Source organism: Gasterosteus aculeatus, chromosome 2 (assembly GCF_964276395.1).
Source record: "Gasterosteus aculeatus chromosome 2, fGasAcu3.hap1.1, whole genome shotgun sequence".
Classification (NCBI taxonomy): domain Eukaryota; kingdom Metazoa; phylum Chordata; class Actinopteri; order Perciformes; family Gasterosteidae; genus Gasterosteus; species Gasterosteus aculeatus.
In genome coordinates, this window is record NC_135689.1 from 3,970,804 (window position 1) to 3,991,757 (window position 20,954).

A 20,954-nucleotide genomic window follows, 5' to 3' on the forward strand; every position below is an offset into this window, starting at 1 on the left:
ATTGTGGTTGGTGAATGGCTGGGTCTAATCTCGCGGAGGCAGTGGCCTTATTGGAGGGGTTTTGGAGCAGATTGGAGCCTGAGGGGTGAGAGCGGCAACGACCAAACAGAAGGAAAAGAGAGGAAAAAAGAAAGATATTTCTGTTTTAGGTTACGATTTTTGCGTTTTGATGCTCAATAAATTCAAATGATCAAAGTGGAGGTATACTCGTTCACATTTAGCCTCACGGATGTATGCAACTTAATACATCTTCAAAGACATTTAAATAAATAAATATAACGATAGGGCTGGAGTCTCGTGGAGGGAACATCTGCAGTGCATTGTGCTCTCAGCATGACGCCAATGTCTTCATACGTGCAAAGTACATTTCCACATCACCGACACACATGGAGGGAATGTTGCATCCGCGTCAATCTTCCCAGAGGGATGACGCTCATGTCTTTTGTTTCATCTCCAGGGACAAGGAGAATTTAGGGTTGGAGCCTGTAAAAGTGGTGCGACACTGCCCTCTGCTGGTCTGGAAAGGGAACGAACGAACCTACAGCCTGGTCCCACGCATCATCAGTCATGTTGCCCCAGCTCCATTGCAACATTAATGCAGAAGATGAATGATTGCTTGCAAAGATCGGGTCCCTAAAAAAGGCACCGGTTTTTACAATATGCCATTTTTCCAGCTTCCTAATTGAAAAAACAACCCTACTGTAATCACAGATACCGCTTGTTAACATGCTGATAAACAGAGTTATTACTGCTGATTGGAGTCCTCCAATTAGTGGAATCACTTCATTGTGGACTCAAGTATCTGCAACACTGAAATCATAGCAGATGTCTTTACCAACATAGCAGTGCCACGGTAGCGATAAGTGGAAAGAAAAACAACAATCTTATTGTGGGTCTGCTAAAATTAATTTCACTGGCATCTAATTCCCTGCCATCGTGCCCATAGATTAGCTTTTTCATTCACATTCATTTAAAGGTTTGCTTGAACCAGGATTAATAAGATCTTTCAAAAAGTGAATAATTGATTACCGCAAGCTGGATGCATGCAAATAATATTACAGAGTAGCGTTTTTTATTTGCCATTATGACAAAAAAAAGACACACACAATGAAAGGCGTTTCATTTATTTGGAAGAAATTGAGTACAAAACAGTGGCATTGTCTTCCAGAGAAATAAGGACAAAAGTGAACACTTTTTCTCTACGTGAATGACACCTGAAGCAGGACCTTTCTGAAAAACAGTCCTTGAGATACAAGTAGCCTAAATATAGCAATTAAATAACGATAGACTAATACCTCAAACACATCACTGACGAATCTGCTTGTGTCAAACGAGCAGATTCCACGATAATCCCTAAAATCCACTAAAGTTCACACTAAACAAAACTAAAGAGACTCTTTAAACCGTTAGTACAGAAGTCTTTGACGCTGCACCGAGAACGTCTTTGATCAAAAGACACATGTGTTCCTGCACTTATACATCATCTGACAACTGTGGGAAAATACCAAAGTTTTAGAAAGATTAACAAAAATAAAATGGTTTGACGATAATGAGCATCCATGCTGCATACGAGCAAACTATTCTGAATAGAAACAAAGGATCTATCTTCATTCCGCGCGGCGCAATGATAGTCAGTAAAGGAGTCAAATCTAAAGACACAACGGTGCATGTAACAATTTAAAGACTGTAGGATATTAATACAAATGTAGGCTCTCGTGGACCGTTAGTCGACAGAAAAAAAAAATCTCAATATTCAATACCACATCTCAATCAGTGATGACACGTAGCCTCTACTTATTGTAGCGTGACCTGTCAGAAGGGCGAGAAATGAATTTGAGCAGGACTCAACTGCACAAACTTTGTAGCCCGCTAACCCTTTTCTCCGTAACCAGAAGGACCATTTAGGCAGCTCGCACCATGACATCACCTCGTTTAAAAAAAACACAGGACCAACGCACTAGTGCTCGCTGAACTCAACCTAAGTGACCGCCAAGTGTCAGACAATCGCAGTGGAATGTTGACGCCTATTCGTGAAATGAGGACACCCGTATTTCAGGTGAGTTTCAATGTTATTTGTGAGATCAACTGCTCCGTCATTGAAGCAGCAGAGAAACAAGCCGTTGTTCTCGTTACGGAAGAAATAAAATCAAGTTAGAATTCTGTTTTGCCAAAAGCCAACATGAAAACAATCGACGCGTTCCGAATAAATAAACCACCGCTAATCGACTGCTACCGAAGGTCAGACTGTATTCGGCCATGTAGAAAGCGAGAACGTCCAGGTCCGCAGACTAAGAAGCAATACGGCCCTTTAAACTGCATTCAGCCTTTCCAGAGGCTGTGATTTGTAGATGGTGCAAAGATATACACCTACATAGAGTAATGGAAACCAGATACAAAAAAATATATTGAGTACAACTGTACCAGCAGTGAGTATTTCTAAAATGTTACAGATAAAAAATAAATTCTGAGTAAATATATAGTATAGAATAAGGTTTGTAATAGAAACCAGCTATTTGAAACATGCTTTCTAGTTAGACACGTCTACTACGATTGATATTAGTGTACTAAGTAATCAGCCACAGTGAACATATAAAATAGGAAACTAAAAGAATTCAGTTAACAGTGGGCAAGTCCAGTTAGAATCTGAAAGAGGGAGGTTGAGGGGGGGGGGACATGTTTTACAAAAATGAACCTCCTACTACCTCAAACGCCAGAAAGGCAAAAGGAGCAAAAGAGACCTGGTTCCTTTTCAAGTAATAAGAGTTTTTTTTAACCCTTTTCTAAAGAAGTGTGATTTTAGAGTGAACGACGATAGACCAGGGCTATGGCTTAAATGTGGAAGGGAAGACGCTGGGGATTTCTTTGGCTCTCAGGTACATGAACTCCTGAACACTCATGGATCTTCACAATCACTGCAAGATCTAATCTCTGATTGTACAGATCACAAGTACTGTCAACCCAACTCTTTTCTCTTTATCGATAAAAAGAATGTTGGATTGGGGTTAAATGCAGAAGTCCTAAATTTCCTGTATGTACGCGACCACTGAAATACGGTTTTAGTTAAGCTGAGTGTTCCAATAAAAAGGCCTTGAGGTCCTCAAGGGAACACCACGCGAGCACCATATAAAACATTGTTCTTTGCTGAGGGAAGTAAATGCTTGGCAAGGAATGACAGCGGGCTGATCTCCACTCTCACAGGCAAACTCTACGGAAGCGATTGGAACGTTTACCCCCCCTCGGCTTCACGGATCTGCCTCGGGGGTTTGACGACCCCCGTCCTTAGCCTTGATCTGGAGCCAGGTGTCTCCCAGCGCCTTGGCGAAGTGGTCGTCCACCGAGCCAGTGATGGACACCAAGTTGGACACGGCCTCCGCTTCCTTGTAGTTCTTTCCGAGGCTGCGCCGGAAGTGCTCCTCAATGACAGGGTCACATTCTGTGTTGGCTAAAACAACCATACGTGTGGGGGAGGGGGGGGGGGGGGAGACAGAAACCCTGGTTACTACCAAGCAATGTAATACCTAGCTTTGGATTACTGGGTGAACGTTGTAAAGAGCGGGTCTTACCGTTGGTCTTCATCAGATTTGTAGGTGGGCCGGGGGAACAGCCGTTCATGTGGCAGTGCGAGAGGTTACAATTGCGGTTGCTCGCAGGGGCACATGTAATAACAGAGGGACGATTCTATAGGTGGAGCAAATACATACATATATCAGCAAACAGATTGAGCACTCTAAGTATTTACATTTATTTTAAAAAATATTCTTAGAATTTAGTCTAAAAATGTAGTGGAACAAATATTAGGTTGAAAAAAAGTCACTGAAAAAAATAAAATAGTAATAGTTAAAACAGATTGGGTTGTAAAATGTTCAAAAATATTTGGTCAAAATGCCAAGAGGAAAAGTAAAAAAAATGGTTGTAAAATGACAAAATATTTGGTAGAAAAATGTCATGGGGAGGGGAAAAGTAAAATATTTTAGGCCAAAACATGTCAACAATATTTCAAAAATGCACAGGGAGGGGTGGGGGTTAACGTGGCATCACCTAACACGGTGATTCGTCAAGCATGAACAGCGCTTGCCTCTAAATATTTGTAACAATATCTCATTTAAAGTTTAGCGCTTTCATCCGTGTCCCTGTGGACATCAGATGCGTGCGTACCTTCCATGAGTGTGGACGTACCTGCTGCCGCTCTACAGCCCCACTGATGACGGACCGCTCTCTGGGCCCGACGACGATGTCCTGGCTGCTTTTGGTCAGTGCCAGAGGCTGGTCTACAGCGTAGCTAGAAATGGAAGCGTACAGATGGTTCCCGTGGAGACCGTTGGGGGCCGAGGTTATGTGCTCCGAAGGAGCGTGTCCCAGGCTCCAGTGCTCATTACGATTGTCTCCAGCAGAGGGACGGGCCCTAGACCAAAAGTACAAATTTAAGTTATACCACACAAAGTTTCACCTTTTCACACAGATGACAGCCGACCACGTAGACTGGGGACGGGCTTGTCTGGCTTTTTGCGAGTGCATCCCATTTGTTAGAAATATGTTACCATTAAACGCGTGATTTCCTTCTCGCAGTCCTTTGCCAGCAATCTAAATCGTTTTCTTAAAATAACGAGCCTTTAGAGCCCGGAAGTGGTCTTTGCCTTCCACCAGTCAACAATGTACGGTTACACTAAGATTATTAGTTTTTTTATAACCTCAAACTGAACTATTTTTTAAAGGTACTTACAGTTGAGTGGCAAACAATCTGCTCATTTTGGTCATGGGGTCATCGTCACAGTTGATTCGGTCGTCCATTTGTTCTTCGCCATACTTCCGTTTGCTTGGGCAGTGTGGAGGAGGCCCAGTTATCTTGGACATAGCAGTGGGCTGGGAAGGCGCCCTGGAGTCATCTGTGGGAAAGGAATCAGCAAAACAAATCATCTAAAAAGAACCAAACTACACTCACATGAACTACTGTAGCTTAACATGGCGACGTACATTCTTGCATATCATATTCATTTGAAGAAAAAAAAAAAAGTTTCCATGTTGGATTAATGTCACTTGACCAGGGCATACATTCAAGGAAACATTAGATAATCTGATGTACAGTTCAGTTCAAAATGTAATTAAACTGTTATCCAGAATACTATGCTGACAACAAACATATGAAAATGGGAGAACTTTGTAGAATTTTTAAAGATAAAATCGATTTCGGAAGGCAGCTTTCAATAGAAAGTAATGTAAATTGCTTGAAAAATATGACATTCTATGTGGAACACAAAACGTTTTGTGTAAATATATGTTCCTGGTAAAACTGTTTGAATTAAAGTTTTAAATATTGTCTTACAAAATAAGAGTTCGTAGACATAATTTATACCGTAACACGATTCTATTGCGGGTATTAAAAATGTCACATTAAGCGTCTTCTTCACTGGGATGTTAAACATACACAGCAGTACTCACTTCATACACATTTGATTTACAGCGTGAAGAGAACAGATAGTTATGATCTTCACTCAAAAAGGGAAAGTTAATAACAGTCGCAACAAAAACAGCGAGGACATTATTTTGGTAAAGTTAACCTTAATTCTGGAAACCGCAACTTGTTAGTTTCACAAAGAAGTTACCCAAACAAAATAAAACCACAGAACAAAGCGCATATAATGATAAACCAACCTCCGTAGTGCAATCTCCCGATGTTATTGTTCATCTTGTCCAGGAACTGAGAGTTCAACAGGTCCATTCTAGTGAATAGCATTTACACGGACAGGCTAGTTGCTAACATCGATGTTAGCAAGATACACCAGCGAAGGCAACAACTAACGTTAAACAAGTTATAACCTGAAAGAGAGACACATTTGGACAAACAGAAAGGGAAAGAGAAGTTAAACGGGGCTTGTGTTTAAGACAATTTAATGGAGATCGTTCCTTTGGCGTTAGCGGTTAACGTTGGCTGGCTGGCGACAGGTATCCCGACGTTGACGTTAAAGATTACGAGGCTTGCGGCAGCGCTAGCTACACACGTAACTTAGCTTCGGCTAACATCGCCGGTGTTTGGCTAGCTTTAAACAGCTCACAATACCAGTTACTGTGGTAACCTGAAGTTAATTTTAGTTAGACAACACAGTTAAACGCCGAACCTCTAGGATAGTTTTACACATATCCTTACGGTGGCTAGTTGGCAGTTATCTAAGTTGCAGCAGCTAACTAACTAGCCAGTTAACTTTAGCTAACAGCTAAGCTACTCCCCAACTTTGTAGCTAACAGGTAACGCTAGTTCGGTTAAAAGGTCCCGAATTAAACTGACGTAATCAGAGCCGAACCGACGACAAACGAAACGCCAAATGTGACAACACACTTCAAAAGAAGCGAAACCGTCAAAAGTGTAACGTTACTCACGTCATCGACAAAGCTAGCTCTACAGCCACAACATCAACACGGTTAGAAGCAGCTCGCTCTCACTCCTTCACGCACTTTCCCACAACACCAGTCCTCAAACAAAAGAGTGGAGCGCGGCCCCGGAGGAGGCGCGGCGCGGCCATAATGGACGCAGCGACCGGCGGAAAGGTGCGTGTCTTCTGGATTGCTATTTAGCTCACATAAAATGGTTAAATATTTTGATACTGCAACATCTTAATATAATTTAGGGGGTCTTTAAATGATGTTTCTTCCTGCTCTGTTATTTTATTTATATATTTTGAATTGCAAACTAAACTAAAATAAAATGCATCATCTACTGAGGTGTGTTGTTTTTCTCATCCATGTACGTCAGATTTTTATTTTGACCAAAGTAGAGGATCTAGTTTGTCTGTTCACTACACCACCACTACCAACTGTGCTTAAGATTCAGCACATGATGGTTAGAAATTAGTATCATTTGGGTCTCTTCCAATACCGGTGCTAAACGGTTCCTGGACCAAAACTCTTTTTTTTTAAAAGCACAGAATAAGATTGACGAAAAAAAAGGAGGAGGGGGGGTTATTGCCAAGAAAAAATGTTTCTTCAAATTGAACAATATATTAACAAACTGCTCACTGTAAACAACACTGTACATATGAATACATGAAAAAACACTTTGCTCCATAGTACAACTTTTTAACTTCAAACTATTAACAATGTATTAACTGTTTACAGTATAATTACGTTTCCTGTCTATAAGAGCCGGAAGTGTATGTATTAGTTCTTTTAATTTTAGATTTATGCTCCTTGTGCAGGAACTAAACATACGTAAGTTTCACCTGTCCTAACGTCACATCAGGGTTCACCAGGTCAAGGCCAGGAGAGTTTAGCCTCCGGGTTTTACACTGAGAACAAATATCTTGGATAAAAGCGCCGTGGCTCATTCACATAGATAGAATGTGATAGAAAAGCATTATTTACACGCCACGCTGAGCGATGAGTCTTTGCTATGAAAGATTCCCCTCGTCATCCCCAGCCACCTAATTGATTATGGCAGAAGAGCTACAGGTGGGCAAACATAGGAGGTGCATTGTTGAGCCTTTTAGTGCATCACTGCCCCCCAGTGGTTACTGCAGACGCTGCATCCCTCATGCATCCTCCCCGACCATCAACTCACTTTCTACTTCTTCCACGACTCATGTGGGTTCTCTGACTTTCTTCCACTGCCTGGAAATCAGAGCGTTTTGTCTGTGGCCTGAACTCAAACCTCTATGAGTTACACATAAAGAGGAGTTTTACAGTTTAAAGCTTCTTAGCTGAGTCACATTTCTCTCTCTCAAAGTCAGGAAAGTGCAGAATGGGACTTATTTATCAATCTAGGAAAGGCAATTTTATTTGTATAGTACATTTGAGCAAGAAGGCAAATCAAAGTGCTTCAGAAAAAAACATTAAAAACATCTGAACTTAGATATTTACAATCAGTTAAGAACATTGAGCTCCAGTCAGATCAGAATCTAGAGGCACCTTTCAAGTAATCACATGTAGAAATGACTCCATGTTACAAAGAACTCGGTGAAGGTGGATGATATTAAATGGTAAAGTGAGCTCAAGGATGTATTTTATTGGATAATCTGCAGGTCTTTTCAACGATAAAAATCCCTTAATGGGAATTTAATGTTTTCAATTAAGTTCAGTTCTCTATAACAAAGCTGTATACAGTGACAAATAGATAATATTTTAGATAAAGAAAGTTGACAGGTGTTTGTTGATTTAGTCTTAAAGCTTTTTAAAGCTTCTTTATGCTACTTCAGACTATATCTTACATTTCAAAATGAATTTTAAATTCTATTCTATGTAATACTAACGTATCGGGGAAAGATCAGATTTCTTTGGACTCTACCTCTCTGGATACGATGAAGAAACCTGCAAAGATCACATGATCCTTTTTAACCAGAACCTCATCCATCCAAAGCAGACTACACCAAGGGAAGAGGCTTCCACAGAACACCAAGCTGTCTGCTCTGTAGCTGTTTAAGGACACATCTTATATCCTGAAGAGATTGTTTTTCATGTTGGCTGGTTTTGTCCACACGGATGTCTTTATTCATCTGGAAGAGAAGAGAAGAAAAGAAAAAAAACAATTACGGTTATTTAAAATCAGCTTAAAGGTGCTTTATGATGTTTATGTGAAATAAATGTCTTTATAAATGGCTTCATTACCAGATGTTCTTGGTTTGACTTCAGAATAAAGAGTTTCCTCTTCTACTACACATCTGGATTTTCCTACCAATGCAAAGATTTTATGTTTTTATGTTTGCCTGTAGTGCCCTAGGTAAAAAGAATAACATGCTGATATATGTTATCAGAATTGTAAAACAAAAAACACAAAAGAAAATTGAGTGTAACATTAAGCAGAATAGGTTATAATAGTTTAAGTGGGAATAGACAGACATTATTTAAGAATATTTAAAAAACAACAGACTACCATTTTCTAACTTTTAAAAAGTGTTTGTTTTAGATGGAGACAGAACTCACATCACAAGGAGTCAATACCTGATGTGGACTTTATTTACCTTCATTGCTCTTCTTTCCAGTGGGGGGGTGAACCTGCACATACGTCACGTCATCTAAAAACACAAGACACATTTACAGTTGAATATTGATGGATGGATGAATATAAATAAATGAAATGTGGCATCCGCCTTATGTTTGATTCATCACTGCATAGTATTGTCATCATTTCTAACTAATTTAAATGAATTCTAAAGTCTGTTGTGTACTTGTATGCAGGATGTGTATATTGTTGACATTGGCCACATTAGACGACATATGAACGTATTAAACTAGAGCAGGTAGCACCTGTTAAATACTAGAAGCTGTGTTGGTGTTGACTGTACCTGCAGCTGATGGGATCCTCACATCCGAGTAAACGGGGCTCTCGTCTGGTTCATCGTGCTTCTCTGTCACAAAGACCACATGAAGAACTTTGATGAGAAGAACAAAATCATCTCAGCTGTCAAAGGTGATTCTCACTATACAAAGTAAATCACCTACCCTTCTTTTTAAGGTGTTTGAACTGAACCACAGAATATGTGAGGCTGGATTCATCTGAAATGACAATTTCTTGTTTAAAGTTAAGAAGACATTATTGAATAAATCAGGATTAAAGCTGAACATGAAGAAGAGAAGCGTAATGTCCGTCTTGAGTTTCACCCTGGTTGATCATGTGGTCTGTAGCTGCGCTCTGATTGGTCCTCTGAGACCTTGTGGGTCCAAAACATGAAGTAAATGCAGAGGATTTAATGAGGAACATGTAAAGTCCTGCTGCCATGTTCAGAGTGAGAGAAGAGAGGCTTGTACCAACCTGCTGAGGCTTGAAGCTGCAAGAAAAAGGTTTCACATTGATCATTAATTAGTGTGTGTAATAATATCTGTGACTTTGACTTATTTCAGTGAAATCAGTCTGATATCAGAAGGAAAAGATCTCACCTTCTGACTTTCTGTAGCGACGCAGAAACAGCAGCAGGAGAATAATCAGTAAAACTCCAGAAACCAGACCAACAACCAACGGCACGAGAAACACAGAGCTTGATGCTGCTTCTTCAGGATCTACACAAGTACACACCAACCATGAAGAGATACACAAGTAACAATAATAATACAGTTTATTTATAACACACTCTTCATCAATAACGATCGATAACGTGTTTTAATTCTAAGAAGTAGAAATGTAATTAGGTTACAAAAAGTGCAAAAACAAATCATTTAGATCTAATGCAGTGGATCCGTGCATTAGTGCACGTGATGAAGCCCTGAGCAGATGGTTGTAGATCTTGGAGCACGCTGCCAGGAGTTGAAAAAAGGGTTTTTAAAAGTTGAACTAGAGCGTCAAGTGCAGCAGGTTGCAGCCGGAGCAGCGGAGGTGAAGCTGATGACACAAACAGGAAGTCCCCTCGTAGGCCAGACCGTCCCATTTGAGAGGCCGCTCGGTTCAGCCTATGCGGTGGTTGGAGGACTGGTGAAGACTGGGGGCTACTGTTTTACTAATCTTCTTGGTTTGATTCTCCTCAGGTCCTGAGTACAACATGCTGTCTCTGGTTTCACTTCTGTACTTGGAAATCACCCGTCAAGTGGGACACACGCTGTATATGACAAAACATTAACAGGCACAAAAGTCAATCTAGTCAGTGATGAATCCACAAGCTATTTTTACTTAGTTCATTAGGCTGCACTATATCGTATGGTTAGCCAACGGACCACCAACAGGTAGGATATGGTGACCTAAAGTCTAAAATATATTTCTTCATAAGTGGTCGTGATGTGCGTAACTGTACAACCGTCAGTAAAGATGCCCTTTAATCCAAATGTGTCAGTGGTGAGAGGCAGCAACATCTTGAAAAAGTATCGCTATCATTCATGGAGGGAGAAAACAGCTGCTGCTTTTAAGTAAACAACAACGCCCAAGAGGAGGCAAACCAGTATAAAAAACCAGTGGGGACATAACACCGGTTCTCGAAGAAGTTGAAGAATTCAGCTTTAAGACACTTAACTGTAGTGATACTTTAACTATTTCAAAGAGACATTTTAATTTGTTTAGATGAATCTTTCTAATGTGATGCAGGAGGAGCGTGTGGACATACGTTCCCTGTAATCTCTAATATCTATTTAAATAAAGAAATGACTGTAGGAAGCACTGCTTAGAGCTTATTGATGCATGAAAAGATAAAACATTACAAAATGTATTAAGCACAAACAGGTGAAGATAAAATACAAACAGCGCCAGCACAAACATACACTTAAATGTGGGAGGAATATGTTGTCCAATAACAGATTAAATGTGTAGTAAAAAAGCCCCCCAAAAAAAAAAAATCCTTAGACTAAATAATAATAATAATTCCTTGAAATACAATATACACTCGTACTCACATTTCACTGACAACCAGGTCTCTGCTGAGGTCAAAGTCTCCAAACCTTGAGGTGATTTCCTTCCTCTACATTTATAAAAGCCTTCATCTGACTTAGTAACTGCAGAGATAAGCAGCTCCCCTCTGACAGGATTTGGGATGAGTTTGTCATTTTTATAGAAATCCACATTATAAAGAAGGTTTTCTGTCCTCAACTTACAGCCAAGAGTGACGGAATGTCCCTCAGTCACAGGATGGACAGGACTCACCAGGATGACATCACCTCCTGTAAAGAGACCAGAGGACAGGAAGTCAAACAAGCTGATGAACAATGAGGAGAAGACATTTATAGTTTACATGTGTTATTTACATTCACACAGTAGCTGAGCGAATAGCTGCATTTCATGGATGGAAGAGACGGCCCTTTGGTGACGTACATGCTCACAGTTACATCTTTAATTAATGCTCAATATGTCGGGAGACAAATGTCCTCCAAGTGGCAGTGAGCTACAGAATGGTCTAAAAGGTACAAAGTGAGCAGATAACTCTACAGCTCCTCCTGGTTTAAAGTCAATGGTGGATGTCAATGGTCATAAAGAGGAAAGTAAACCACAAAGACGTGTTGGATAATACAGAGAAATGATACTGCAACAAACTAAGATTGTTGAGTCGTTTGTTAAAATAAATATTGAGTAAAACTCATCATGAAGTCACCTTAAAAATGTCAGCACTCTGTAATAAGATGTGTAAATACTTTAGATATAAAACCTTTACATGAATATAAACTCACTGTGTATAGTGATGTTGGCTGCATTGCTGAACTGTGTTACAGACTCACACCAGTACACTCCACTACTCGCTCTAGTGTCGGTGTTGCATGTGGATCCAGTCATTTTTCCCCAGTAATAACATGGTAACACGATGCCATATTCATGAACCTTCATCACTCTCCACTTAGCAGAGTTTCCCTCACAGATCAGTGACAGTGACTCTGTGCTGAAGTGCTGCAGTCTGTGAGGACTCACTGTGAGAGACGCTGCTGGATTCCCACCTGAAGACACATCATTAGGAGACACACACAGGACAAACAATGTCAACACAAAAAGGACATTTATTCCCTTGTGCAAGAATATAAAAGTCTGAACAAACTCACCTCCAGACCAGACAAACTTCACATCACTATACAGAGTGTAAAACACAGGATCTCCTCTTCCAGCTCTGCACACATATCCTGCTGTGTGTGTCTGTCCATGAAGAATGTAGGAATCCTGTTCAGTCCCAGTGGTGCCACCAGCTAGAAGCTCATAAGTGTAGTAGGCGAAGTAGGAGTAGTCTGACATGTCTGGAACAGCCTTATACCAGAAGAACCTCCATCCTGCAGACTGATGTTCAACACTGCAGGTCAGAGTCACTGAGTCTCCAGGACTCGTCCATGATGGAGACACTGTGAGGACAGGACGAGGATCTGTTGGAAAGAGGTTTGACAGAATAAAGACGTGTTATGATGAGTCCTTGGTGGATTACTGTCACTGCTGATGTCCTCCATCTTTTTATCTGTCTTCATATGTTAAACAGGTGTTTGGGTACAATGTCTTTAAACATAGTAACTAATCTCACATTTCAAATATTCTATTTCAGATTCTTTGTCCTTAAATCTGCACTTGTAAGAGCTCCCATCAGACATCAGAGAAATGGTGATTTCATGTGTGTGTTGATGGTTTGTGTCCATCTCAATAAGTGTTTTGTCTTTGTAGAAGTCAGCATTCTTCTCCTTTCTCTGGTCTCCATGTTGACAGTGAAGAGTCACTGATTCTCCTTCATACAAGGAGGACGCAGGAGTTAAAGGATCACATCTCTGTCTGTGGAACAGTTACTTCTTTACTTTACTAAATCAGTTTCATTAAATGAACAATGACACAAGATATTACATTACATGTCATTTAGCTGACGCTTTTATCCAAAGCGATTTCCTTATATTATTTTTAAGCCATGGCTCTTACTGTTTTTTTTTGCCGGGGAGCAATTGGGGGTTAGGTGTGAGAGACTTTATCACTTTCTCCTCTAACAGGACGGATCAGCAACAAACTGATATTCACCACTATCTCCTTCAAAGAATGAATCTTCTCTTCTTTCTTGTATTCATCATAAATTATTTAAAGAGAACATAAATATTAAATGTAAAATAGTGACAGAATGTGTTGAATCGTCTTGAGTGAATGTATCAAAATAAAGAAAGTTGTATAGAAACCTTGAGCGTGTCCACAGTAGAGGAGAATATTCAGCGCTAAAATAAAGTGAGAAACATCATCAAACTGACAGAAACTATTAACTTCTGGCATTTAAAAAGTTGTATCTATGAAAACTATGATTTAAACAGAGAAAGTACTCATAGAAAAGCCCCAACGCACCAAACAAGGTGTGTCCCATCCTCACGTCCACGCTGACACTCGCTTGTGAGAAACGCTTCCGCTTCGTGTCAAGAGACAGTTTGAAAGGTGTGAAACATGCAGAGAAATGTGGAAATGCAGAGACCACAGATGAACATCAGATGTGAGGTTTGTAAATTAGAAATGAGAGAAAGGTATATTAAAGCAATAAAGTACGAGAGGCTGTAATTTATCGACCGATAATGTAACAGTCCGGGGGCGTTGTTAGGAAACCCTCGAACAGTTACATTACTGAAGATAAAGTACCTACCTAACTACCTCAAGTACCTTATTGCTTTTAGAATACATAAATACAAAATTATAATTAGTAAGTAAATATCTGCCTTTCAGCACAAAATAGTTGTAGCCACCAAACGTTGTGTGTCTCATTTTAGTAGTCCCATAGTAGAAAAAAATAGTCCCATTATTCGTGAGATTTATATTTTTTTTCGACGATTGCCACCGAGCTAAAATCTAAAATGTCAACAAACAGTAGCGCAAAAGTGACCAGTGACCAAAGTGACCAAAAGTGCGAAGAGATATGGAACGCTCAGGTCAATGTGAACATAAACTGTACATTATCGCTCAATAATGTACCCTTGTGACTCTCAACAAATCAGAACACTGGATTTCATTTACCCATATTATAAATATATATAATATTATAACAAAATGGTACAACATACAATAGCAAACACACAAACACAATAAAACTACAATTAAAAACCTCATGACACTTAGTGTAGGATGATGTAACTACTTGAGGGGACACTTAATAAACTCCAGTGCAATATGATAAACACATAAACCGCCTTCTTATGAGTCTGTATGAATGACCCACAATTAAAAATTCATATATTAACTAATTTTTTCAAATTGAATTTGTTCTGGTAGTTGTGACATTGACATATTTTATCAACAGTGACTTTAATGCGGCCTTTTGGATTTTAGGCTCAAACTCCAACAAACACCTCATAGCTGAATGTTTTCACAAAAGAATCGATTCTTGTGACCCTGATTTGAAAAAAAAGGCAAAAAAAAAGAAATCTAACAAAACAAAAGAGTGAAAGGAAATAAACCGTTTTGATACATTTGTGCTTTAGAGAAAACTCTGCAGCCAGAGTGTGAGAAGAAGAACCACAAGGCTTCTCAGAGTGACCTTTATTGTTCCCCTTCACACGCAAAAGACGTGTTGCTGTTGGTTGTGTGGTGAACACATGACCACATTCACACCAGGGCTCATCTGCTTTTACAGAGGTGTGATACTCTGTGATGTATGATAACACGTTTTAATTCTAAGAAGTAGAAATGTAATTAGGTTACAAAAAGTGCAAAAACAAATCATTTAGATCTAATGCAGTGGATCCGTGCATTAGTGCACGTGATGAAGCCCTGAGCAGATGGTTGTAGATCTTGGAGCACGCTGCCAGGAGTTGAAAAAAGGGTTTTTAAAAGTTGAACTAGAGCGTCAAGTGCAGCAGGTTGCAGCCGGAGCAGCGGAGGTGAAGCTGATGACGCAAACAGGAAGTCGGCCAGACCGTCCCATTTGAGAGGCCGCTCGGTTCAGCCTATGCGGTGGTTGGAGGACTGGTGAAGACTGGGGGCTATTGTTTTACTAATCTTCTTGGTTTGATTCTCCTCAGATCCTGAGTACAACATGCTGTCTCTGGTTTCACTTCTGTACTTAAAAGTTAACTTATTGAATGTTTTACACTGTGTGCATATGATGTATATGACAAAACATTAACAGGCACAAAAGTCAATCTAGTCAGTGATGAATCCACAAGCTATTTTTACTTAGTTCATTAGGCTGCACTATATCATATGGTTAGCCAAAGGACCACCAACAGGTAGGATATGGTGACCTAAAGTGTAAAATATATTTCTTCGTAAGTGGTCGTGATGTGCGTAACTGTACAACCGTCAGTAAAGATGCCCTTTAATCCAAATGTGTCGGTGGTGAGAGGCAGCAACATCTTGAAAAAGTATCGCTATCATTCATGGAGGGAGAAAACAGCTGCTGCTTTTAAGTAAACAACAACGCCCAAGAGGAGGCAAACCAGTATAAAAAACCAGTGGGGACGTAACACCGGTTCTCGAAGAAGTTAAAGAATTCAGCTTTAAGACACTTAACTGTAGTGATACTTTAACTTTTTCAAAGAGACATTTTAATTTGTTTAGATGAATCTTTCTAATGTGATGAAGGAGGAGCGTGTGGACATACGTTCCCTGTAATCTCTAATATCTATTTAATTAAAGAAATGATTGTAGGAAACACTGCTCAGAGATGCAAGTTTATTGATGCATAAAAATTTTAAACATAAAGGAATGTATTATACACAAACAGGTGAAGATAAAATACAAACCGCACTTATCAAACATTTCAAAGAGACAAAGTTCAACTTAAATGTTCGAGAAATGTGTTGTTCGATAACAGATTAAATGTGTAATAAATGCGTACAACTTTTTTTAATCAGAAATAAAAATAAAAGATTACTTCATATTGAAAAATATCACCAACTTACTGAAGCTCAAAGACGTCAAACTGCTTTTTTTTTGCTTTTCAAACAAGCCTCCATTAAAAAAAAACTTTAATGAACAAAGCGACTGAGGAGATAAAATGAAATGTACAGTAAACACTCAACAGTATCATTTGAATAAGTAAATGTAATAATCTACTCTTCACCAAGTAACACTTTTACACACATATGATGTATTTCCTTTCAATTATCCTTTCATGGGTTAAAAATATGGTCCCATATCAGAAATAAAGAAGTTGACACAATAATTACTCAGAAAGACAAAGATGTGGTTTTTCATGTCGTCATCCGTTCCCCTGGTTCTGTCCATGCAGATGTTTTTATCCATCTGATAAAAGAGATTAAAGGTTATTTAAGAGTAACAGGTGTAAGTGTTGTGTTTGACCTTTGCTGACTGCTGGTAGTAATACACAAGTACACTCAGATTGTACTACATGGTGTGTTGTACTTGAAGTACCTGCAGCTGTTTCCATCCTCATATTTTTGTAGTCGTTCTCCTCTGGTTCATCATTCGTCCCTGTTAGAAGGATCAGATGAATGCATGAAGAGACACTTTATTCTCCTTTATTAAAGCTCTGCTGGCCTACAAAAGCATCTCAACTGCTGCAGCTTGTTCCCTTATAGAAGTATTCACATGAACCATCAATGTCTTTAAGCTCAAACACAGAATCTGTGACATCATCGATACACTTTGTCTTTAATTTAAAGGACGGTCAACCAGTCACTTGATCATCTGATTCTAGTATTTTAACAGCTGTGTGATGAACACACAGGATTTACTGCACCATGTTCAGGTTCTTCAGAGCCTCCGATTGCTTCATAGAGACAAGAATCACCTGCAGAGCAGTGAGGATAAAGACGAGGTCGTATCAATCATTTGAACCACTTTGTATCAATTATAGAATCTTCTCAAACAGATAACCAGAAATGGAAATGTTAGCATTAAAGTTAAGAAGACATTATTAAATAAATCAGGATTAAACCTGACCAGGAAGAAGAGAAGCGTAATGTCCGTCTTGAGTTTCACCCTGGTTGATCATGTGGTCTGTAGCTGGGCTCTGATTGGTCCTCTGAGACCTTGTGGGTCCAAAACATGAAGTAAATACAGAGGATTTAATGAGGAACATGTAAAGTCCTGCTGCCATGTTCAGAGTGAGAGAAGAGAGGCTTGTACCAACCTGCTGAGGCTTGAAGCTGCAAGAAAAAGGTTCCACATTGATCATTAATTTGTGTGTGTAATAATATCTGTGACTTTGACTTATTTCAGTGAAATCAGTCTGATATCAGAAGGAAAAGATCTCACCTTCTGACTTTCTGTAGCGACGCAGAAACAGCAGCAGGAGAATAATCAGTAAAACTCCAGAAACCAGACCAACAACCAACGGCACGAGAAACACAGAGCTTGATGCTGCTTCTTCAGGATCTACACACAAGTACACACCAACCATGAAGAGATACACAAGTAACAATAATAATACAGTTTATTTATAACACACTCTTCATCAACAGATCTCAGAGTGTCACAGAGCCAGAAAAACATACTTAAAACAAAGTAAAACTAGTAAAAACACAGGTACTAATGTGTTGTAGTGCTAAACAAGTACTACAACACACACACACTCAAATACACAAACATGAACCCTTGATCACACAACATTCACCTTTCACCGCTGGTCATGTTACATCTCTAATATTATGTGTTTTTACTGAACATTAACATCTTTAAAACTATATTGTCTCACACTAACAAATAGTTTATCTTAAGATAACTTCTAATTCAGTGACACCTTTTCTCACTCAGACTGTAACACATGTTACAAAACTCGTACTCACATTTCACTGACAACCAGCTCTCTGCTGAGGTCAAAGTCTCCAAACCTTGAGGTGATTTCCTTCCTCTACATTTATAAAAGCCTTCATCTGACTTAGTAACTGCAGAGATAAGCGGCTCCCCTCTGACAGGATTTGGGATGAGTGTGTTATTTTTATAGAAATCCACATCATAAAGAAGGTTTTCTGTCCTCAACTTGCAGCCAAGAGTGACGGAATGTCCCTCAGTCACAGGACGGACAGGACTCACCAGGATGACATCACCACCTGTAAAGAGACCAGAGGACAGGAAGTCAAACAAGCTGATGAACAATGAGGAGAAGACATTTATAGTTTACATTTGTTATTCACATTCACACAGTAGCTGAGCGAATAGCTGCATTTCATGGATGTGTTAGGGATTTAAGCTAGAAGTGCACCCCTAGTGGTGGAAATTATATTACGTGTAATAATGTTTAGTGTTAGAATTATAGTTTGTGTGATGTTAGATATTAGGTATTACATTAACATGTTAGATGAAGTGAATACAATTTGAATCAAACACAGTTTATAGTCATTTAAATCATATAAACACTGTACACAATGTGATGTTAAAACCTAATGAACTGTCTTAGATCTTATGATGAAGTGTGAAGAACGGGGATCATTTATGATGTGTTGTAATGAAGGTGTACTAGTTAAAAGATGAAGACAAACTATGCATGCTTTGTTATATTCACTCATTGAGGCATAAAGCCAACTGTATCTACATTGAATGCGTTGGAATGTGAGGGACAGATAGTACAGAGAGGTTTTAGGTTACAGGTGCAGCTTCACACCTCGACGTGAAGGGGACAATACGGGAGGGGACACTCTGAAGAAGAAGAAGCCAATGACATTCAAATGCACCCAAGAAGACACACCTCAAGAGTTTTCAAAGGACCAAAGCGGGGAAAAGACTGTTGTAATTTTCCTGCAGCCGCTTTGATAAGTCACTTTAGACTTGCTCAGAGAATTCTCTGTTTCGCGAAATATTTTACTGTTCGCTTTGTATTTCACTTTGTAATTTTATCCCTTATAAAGTTGTTTAGTTATTAAATACTTTTGATTTTTGAATTGAAACGAATTGACTCATTCGTATCCTCGTTTCAGGCCGGGACGAGAACAAAGGAGTGAGGCCTCCCTCCAGAGCTTCTGAAACCCCAACAGATGGAAGAGACGGCCCTTTGGTGACGTACATGCTCACAGTTACATCTTTAATTAATGCTCAATATGTCGGGATAAAAATGTCCACTTAGTGGCAGTGAGCTACAGAATGGTCTAAAAGGTACAAAGTGAGCAGATAACTCTACAGCTCCTCCTGGTTTAAAGGGAATGGTGGATGTCAATGGTCATAAAGAGGAAAGTAAACCACAAAGACGTGTTGGAAAATACAGAGAAATGATACTGCAACAAACTAAGATTGTTGAATCATTTGTTAAAATAAATATTGAGTTGTGCCTGCGTGGGTTCTCTCCATGTATTCCAGCTTCCTCCTACAGTCCAAAGATATGCTTCAGGGATCAGGTTGATCGGTAACTTTAAATTGCCTGTATGTGTGTGAATGGTTGTGTCTCTGTGTTAGCTGCGATTAGCTGGCGACCAATCTAGGGTGTACCCTGGATTGGTCGCCCAATGTTGGCTGGGACAGACTCCAGCCCCCCTGTGTGCAGGATAAGTAGTTTATGGATGGAAATTATTTTAATTAAATAATACAAGATATCAGGGATTTACAAACTAAGATTGTTGAAACGTTTGTTAAAATAAATATTGAGTAAAACTCATCATGAAGTCACCTTAAAAATGTCATCACTCTGTAATAAGATGTAAATACTTTAGATATAAAAACCTTTAAATGAATATTAACTCACTGTGTATAGTGATGTTGGCTGCATTGCTGAACTGTGTTTCAGACTCACACCAGTACACTCCACTACTCGCTCTAGTGTTGGTGTTGCATGTGGATCGATTCATTTCTCCCCAGTAAGAACATGGTAACACGTCACCATCTTCATCAACCCTCATCACTCTCCACTCAGTAGAGTTTCCCTCACAGATCAGTGACAGTGACTCTGTGCTGAAGTGCTGCAGTCTGTGAGGACTCACTGTGAGAGACGCTGCTGGATTCACACCTGAAGACACATCATTAGGAGACACACACAGGACAAACAATGTCAACACAAAAAGGACATTTATTCCCTTGTGCAAGAATATAAAAGTCTGAACAAACTCACCTCCAGACCAGACAAACTTCAAACGACTATACTGAGTGTAAAACACAGGATCTCTTCTTCCAGCACTGCACGCATATCCTGCTGTGTGTGTCTGTCCATGAAGAATGTAGGAATCCTGTTCAGTCCCAGTGGTGCCACCAGCTAGAAGCTTAAAGGTGTAGTAGTTGTAGGTGGATGACATGTCTGGAACAGCCTTATACCAGAAGAACCTCCACCCTGCAGACGGAGGTTCAACACTGCAGGTCAGAGTCACTGAGTCTCCAGGACTCGTCCATGATGGAGACACTGTGAGGACAAGCTGAGGATCTGTTGGAAAGAGGTTTGACAGAATAAAGACGTGTTATGATGAGTCCTTGGTGGATTACTGTCACTGCTGATGTCCTCCATCTTTTTATCTGTCTTCATGTGTTAAACAGGTGTTTGGGTACAATGTCTTTAAACATAGTAACTAATCTTACATTTCAAATATTTTATTTCAGATTCTTTGTCCTTAAATCTGCACTTGTAAGAGCTCCCATCAGACATCAGAGAAATGGTGATTTCATGTGTGTGTTGATGGTTTGTGTCCATCTCAATAAGTGTTTTGTCTTTGTAGAAGTCAGCATTCTTCTCCTTTCTCTGGTCTCCATG

General features: G+C 39.6%; 2 protein-coding genes across 8 annotated transcripts; both read right to left on the minus strand.

Moving 5' to 3' along the window:
- Window positions 1–1,108: 1,108 nt before the first annotated feature.
- On the minus strand, window positions 1,109–6,633 carry LOC120828875 (transcription cofactor vestigial-like protein 4). 2 transcript variants are annotated; one of them, XM_040192536.2, is made up of 6 exons: window positions 6,373–6,633; window positions 5,650–5,814; window positions 4,721–4,883; window positions 4,177–4,402; window positions 3,564–3,678; window positions 1,109–3,442 (listed from the first exon to the last, which is right to left on the minus strand). In XM_040192536.2, exons 2-6 carry the CDS (start codon window positions 5,729–5,731, stop codon window positions 3,243–3,245), a joined length of 786 nt encoding a protein of 261 aa, XP_040048470.2. In that variant the 5' UTR covers window positions 5,732–5,814; window positions 6,373–6,633; the 3' UTR covers window positions 1,109–3,242. The 2 variants fall into 2 exon arrangements, with proteins under 2 accessions (XP_040048470.2, XP_040048471.2); XM_040192537.2 differs by lacking the exon at window positions 5,650–5,814 and having other exon boundaries at window positions 6,373–6,538.
- Window positions 6,634–7,735: 1,102 nt separating this feature from the next.
- LOC144386279 (low affinity immunoglobulin gamma Fc region receptor II-c-like) lies at window positions 7,736–20,627 on the minus strand. Of its 6 annotated transcripts, XM_078086567.1 has the most exons (11): window positions 20,325–20,627; window positions 19,962–20,222; window positions 18,076–18,339; window positions 17,546–17,665; window positions 17,421–17,436; window positions 17,231–17,319; window positions 9,427–9,480; window positions 9,270–9,332; window positions 8,946–8,999; window positions 8,593–8,655; window positions 7,736–8,480 (listed from the first exon to the last, which is right to left on the minus strand). In XM_078086567.1, the coding sequence occupies exons 1-11, from the start codon at window positions 20,503–20,505 to the stop codon at window positions 8,473–8,475; spliced, it is 1,173 nt and encodes a 390-aa protein (XP_077942693.1). In that variant the 5' UTR covers window positions 20,506–20,627; the 3' UTR covers window positions 7,736–8,472. The 6 variants fall into 6 exon arrangements, with proteins under 6 accessions (XP_077942693.1, XP_077942707.1, XP_077942694.1 ...); XM_078086581.1 differs by lacking the exons at window positions 17,231–17,319; window positions 17,421–17,436; window positions 17,546–17,665; ... (1 more) ...; window positions 19,962–20,222; window positions 20,325–20,627 and adding exons at window positions 9,586–9,635; window positions 9,737–9,752; window positions 9,862–9,981; window positions 11,299–11,562; window positions 12,067–12,322; XM_078086568.1 differs by lacking the exon at window positions 8,946–8,999 and having other exon boundaries at window positions 8,233–8,480.
- Between the last annotated feature and the right edge of the window lie 327 nt (window positions 20,628–20,954).

Excerpts from the sequence above, each read along its gene's own strand:
- LOC120828875 (XM_040192536.2), bottom strand. The coding sequence starts at position 5,731 with ATGCTATTCACTAGAATGGACCTGTTGAACTCTCAGTTCCTGGACAAG. Across the intron at positions 4,884-5,649 it reads CGGGAGATTGCACTACGGAG|ATGACTCCAGGGCGCCTTCC; the intron begins GTTGGTTTATCA and ends CCTTTCCCACAG. Across the intron at positions 3,679-4,176 it reads GGGCTGTAGAGCGGCAGCAG|AATCGTCCCTCTGTTATTAC; the intron begins GTACGTCCACAC and ends CTCCACCTATAG.
- LOC144386279 (XM_078086567.1), bottom strand. The coding sequence starts at position 20,505 with ATGTCATCCACCTACAACTACTACACCTTTAAGCTTCTAGCTGGTGGC. Across the intron at positions 20,223-20,324 it reads GAAGTTTGTCTGGTCTGGAG|GTGTGAATCCAGCAGCGTCT; the intron begins GTGAGTTTGTTC and ends ATGTGTCTTCAG. Across the intron at positions 9,000-9,269 it reads GAGGATCCCATCAGCTGCAG|ATGACGTGACGTATGTGCAG; the intron begins GTACAGTCAACA and ends TTGTGTTTTTAG.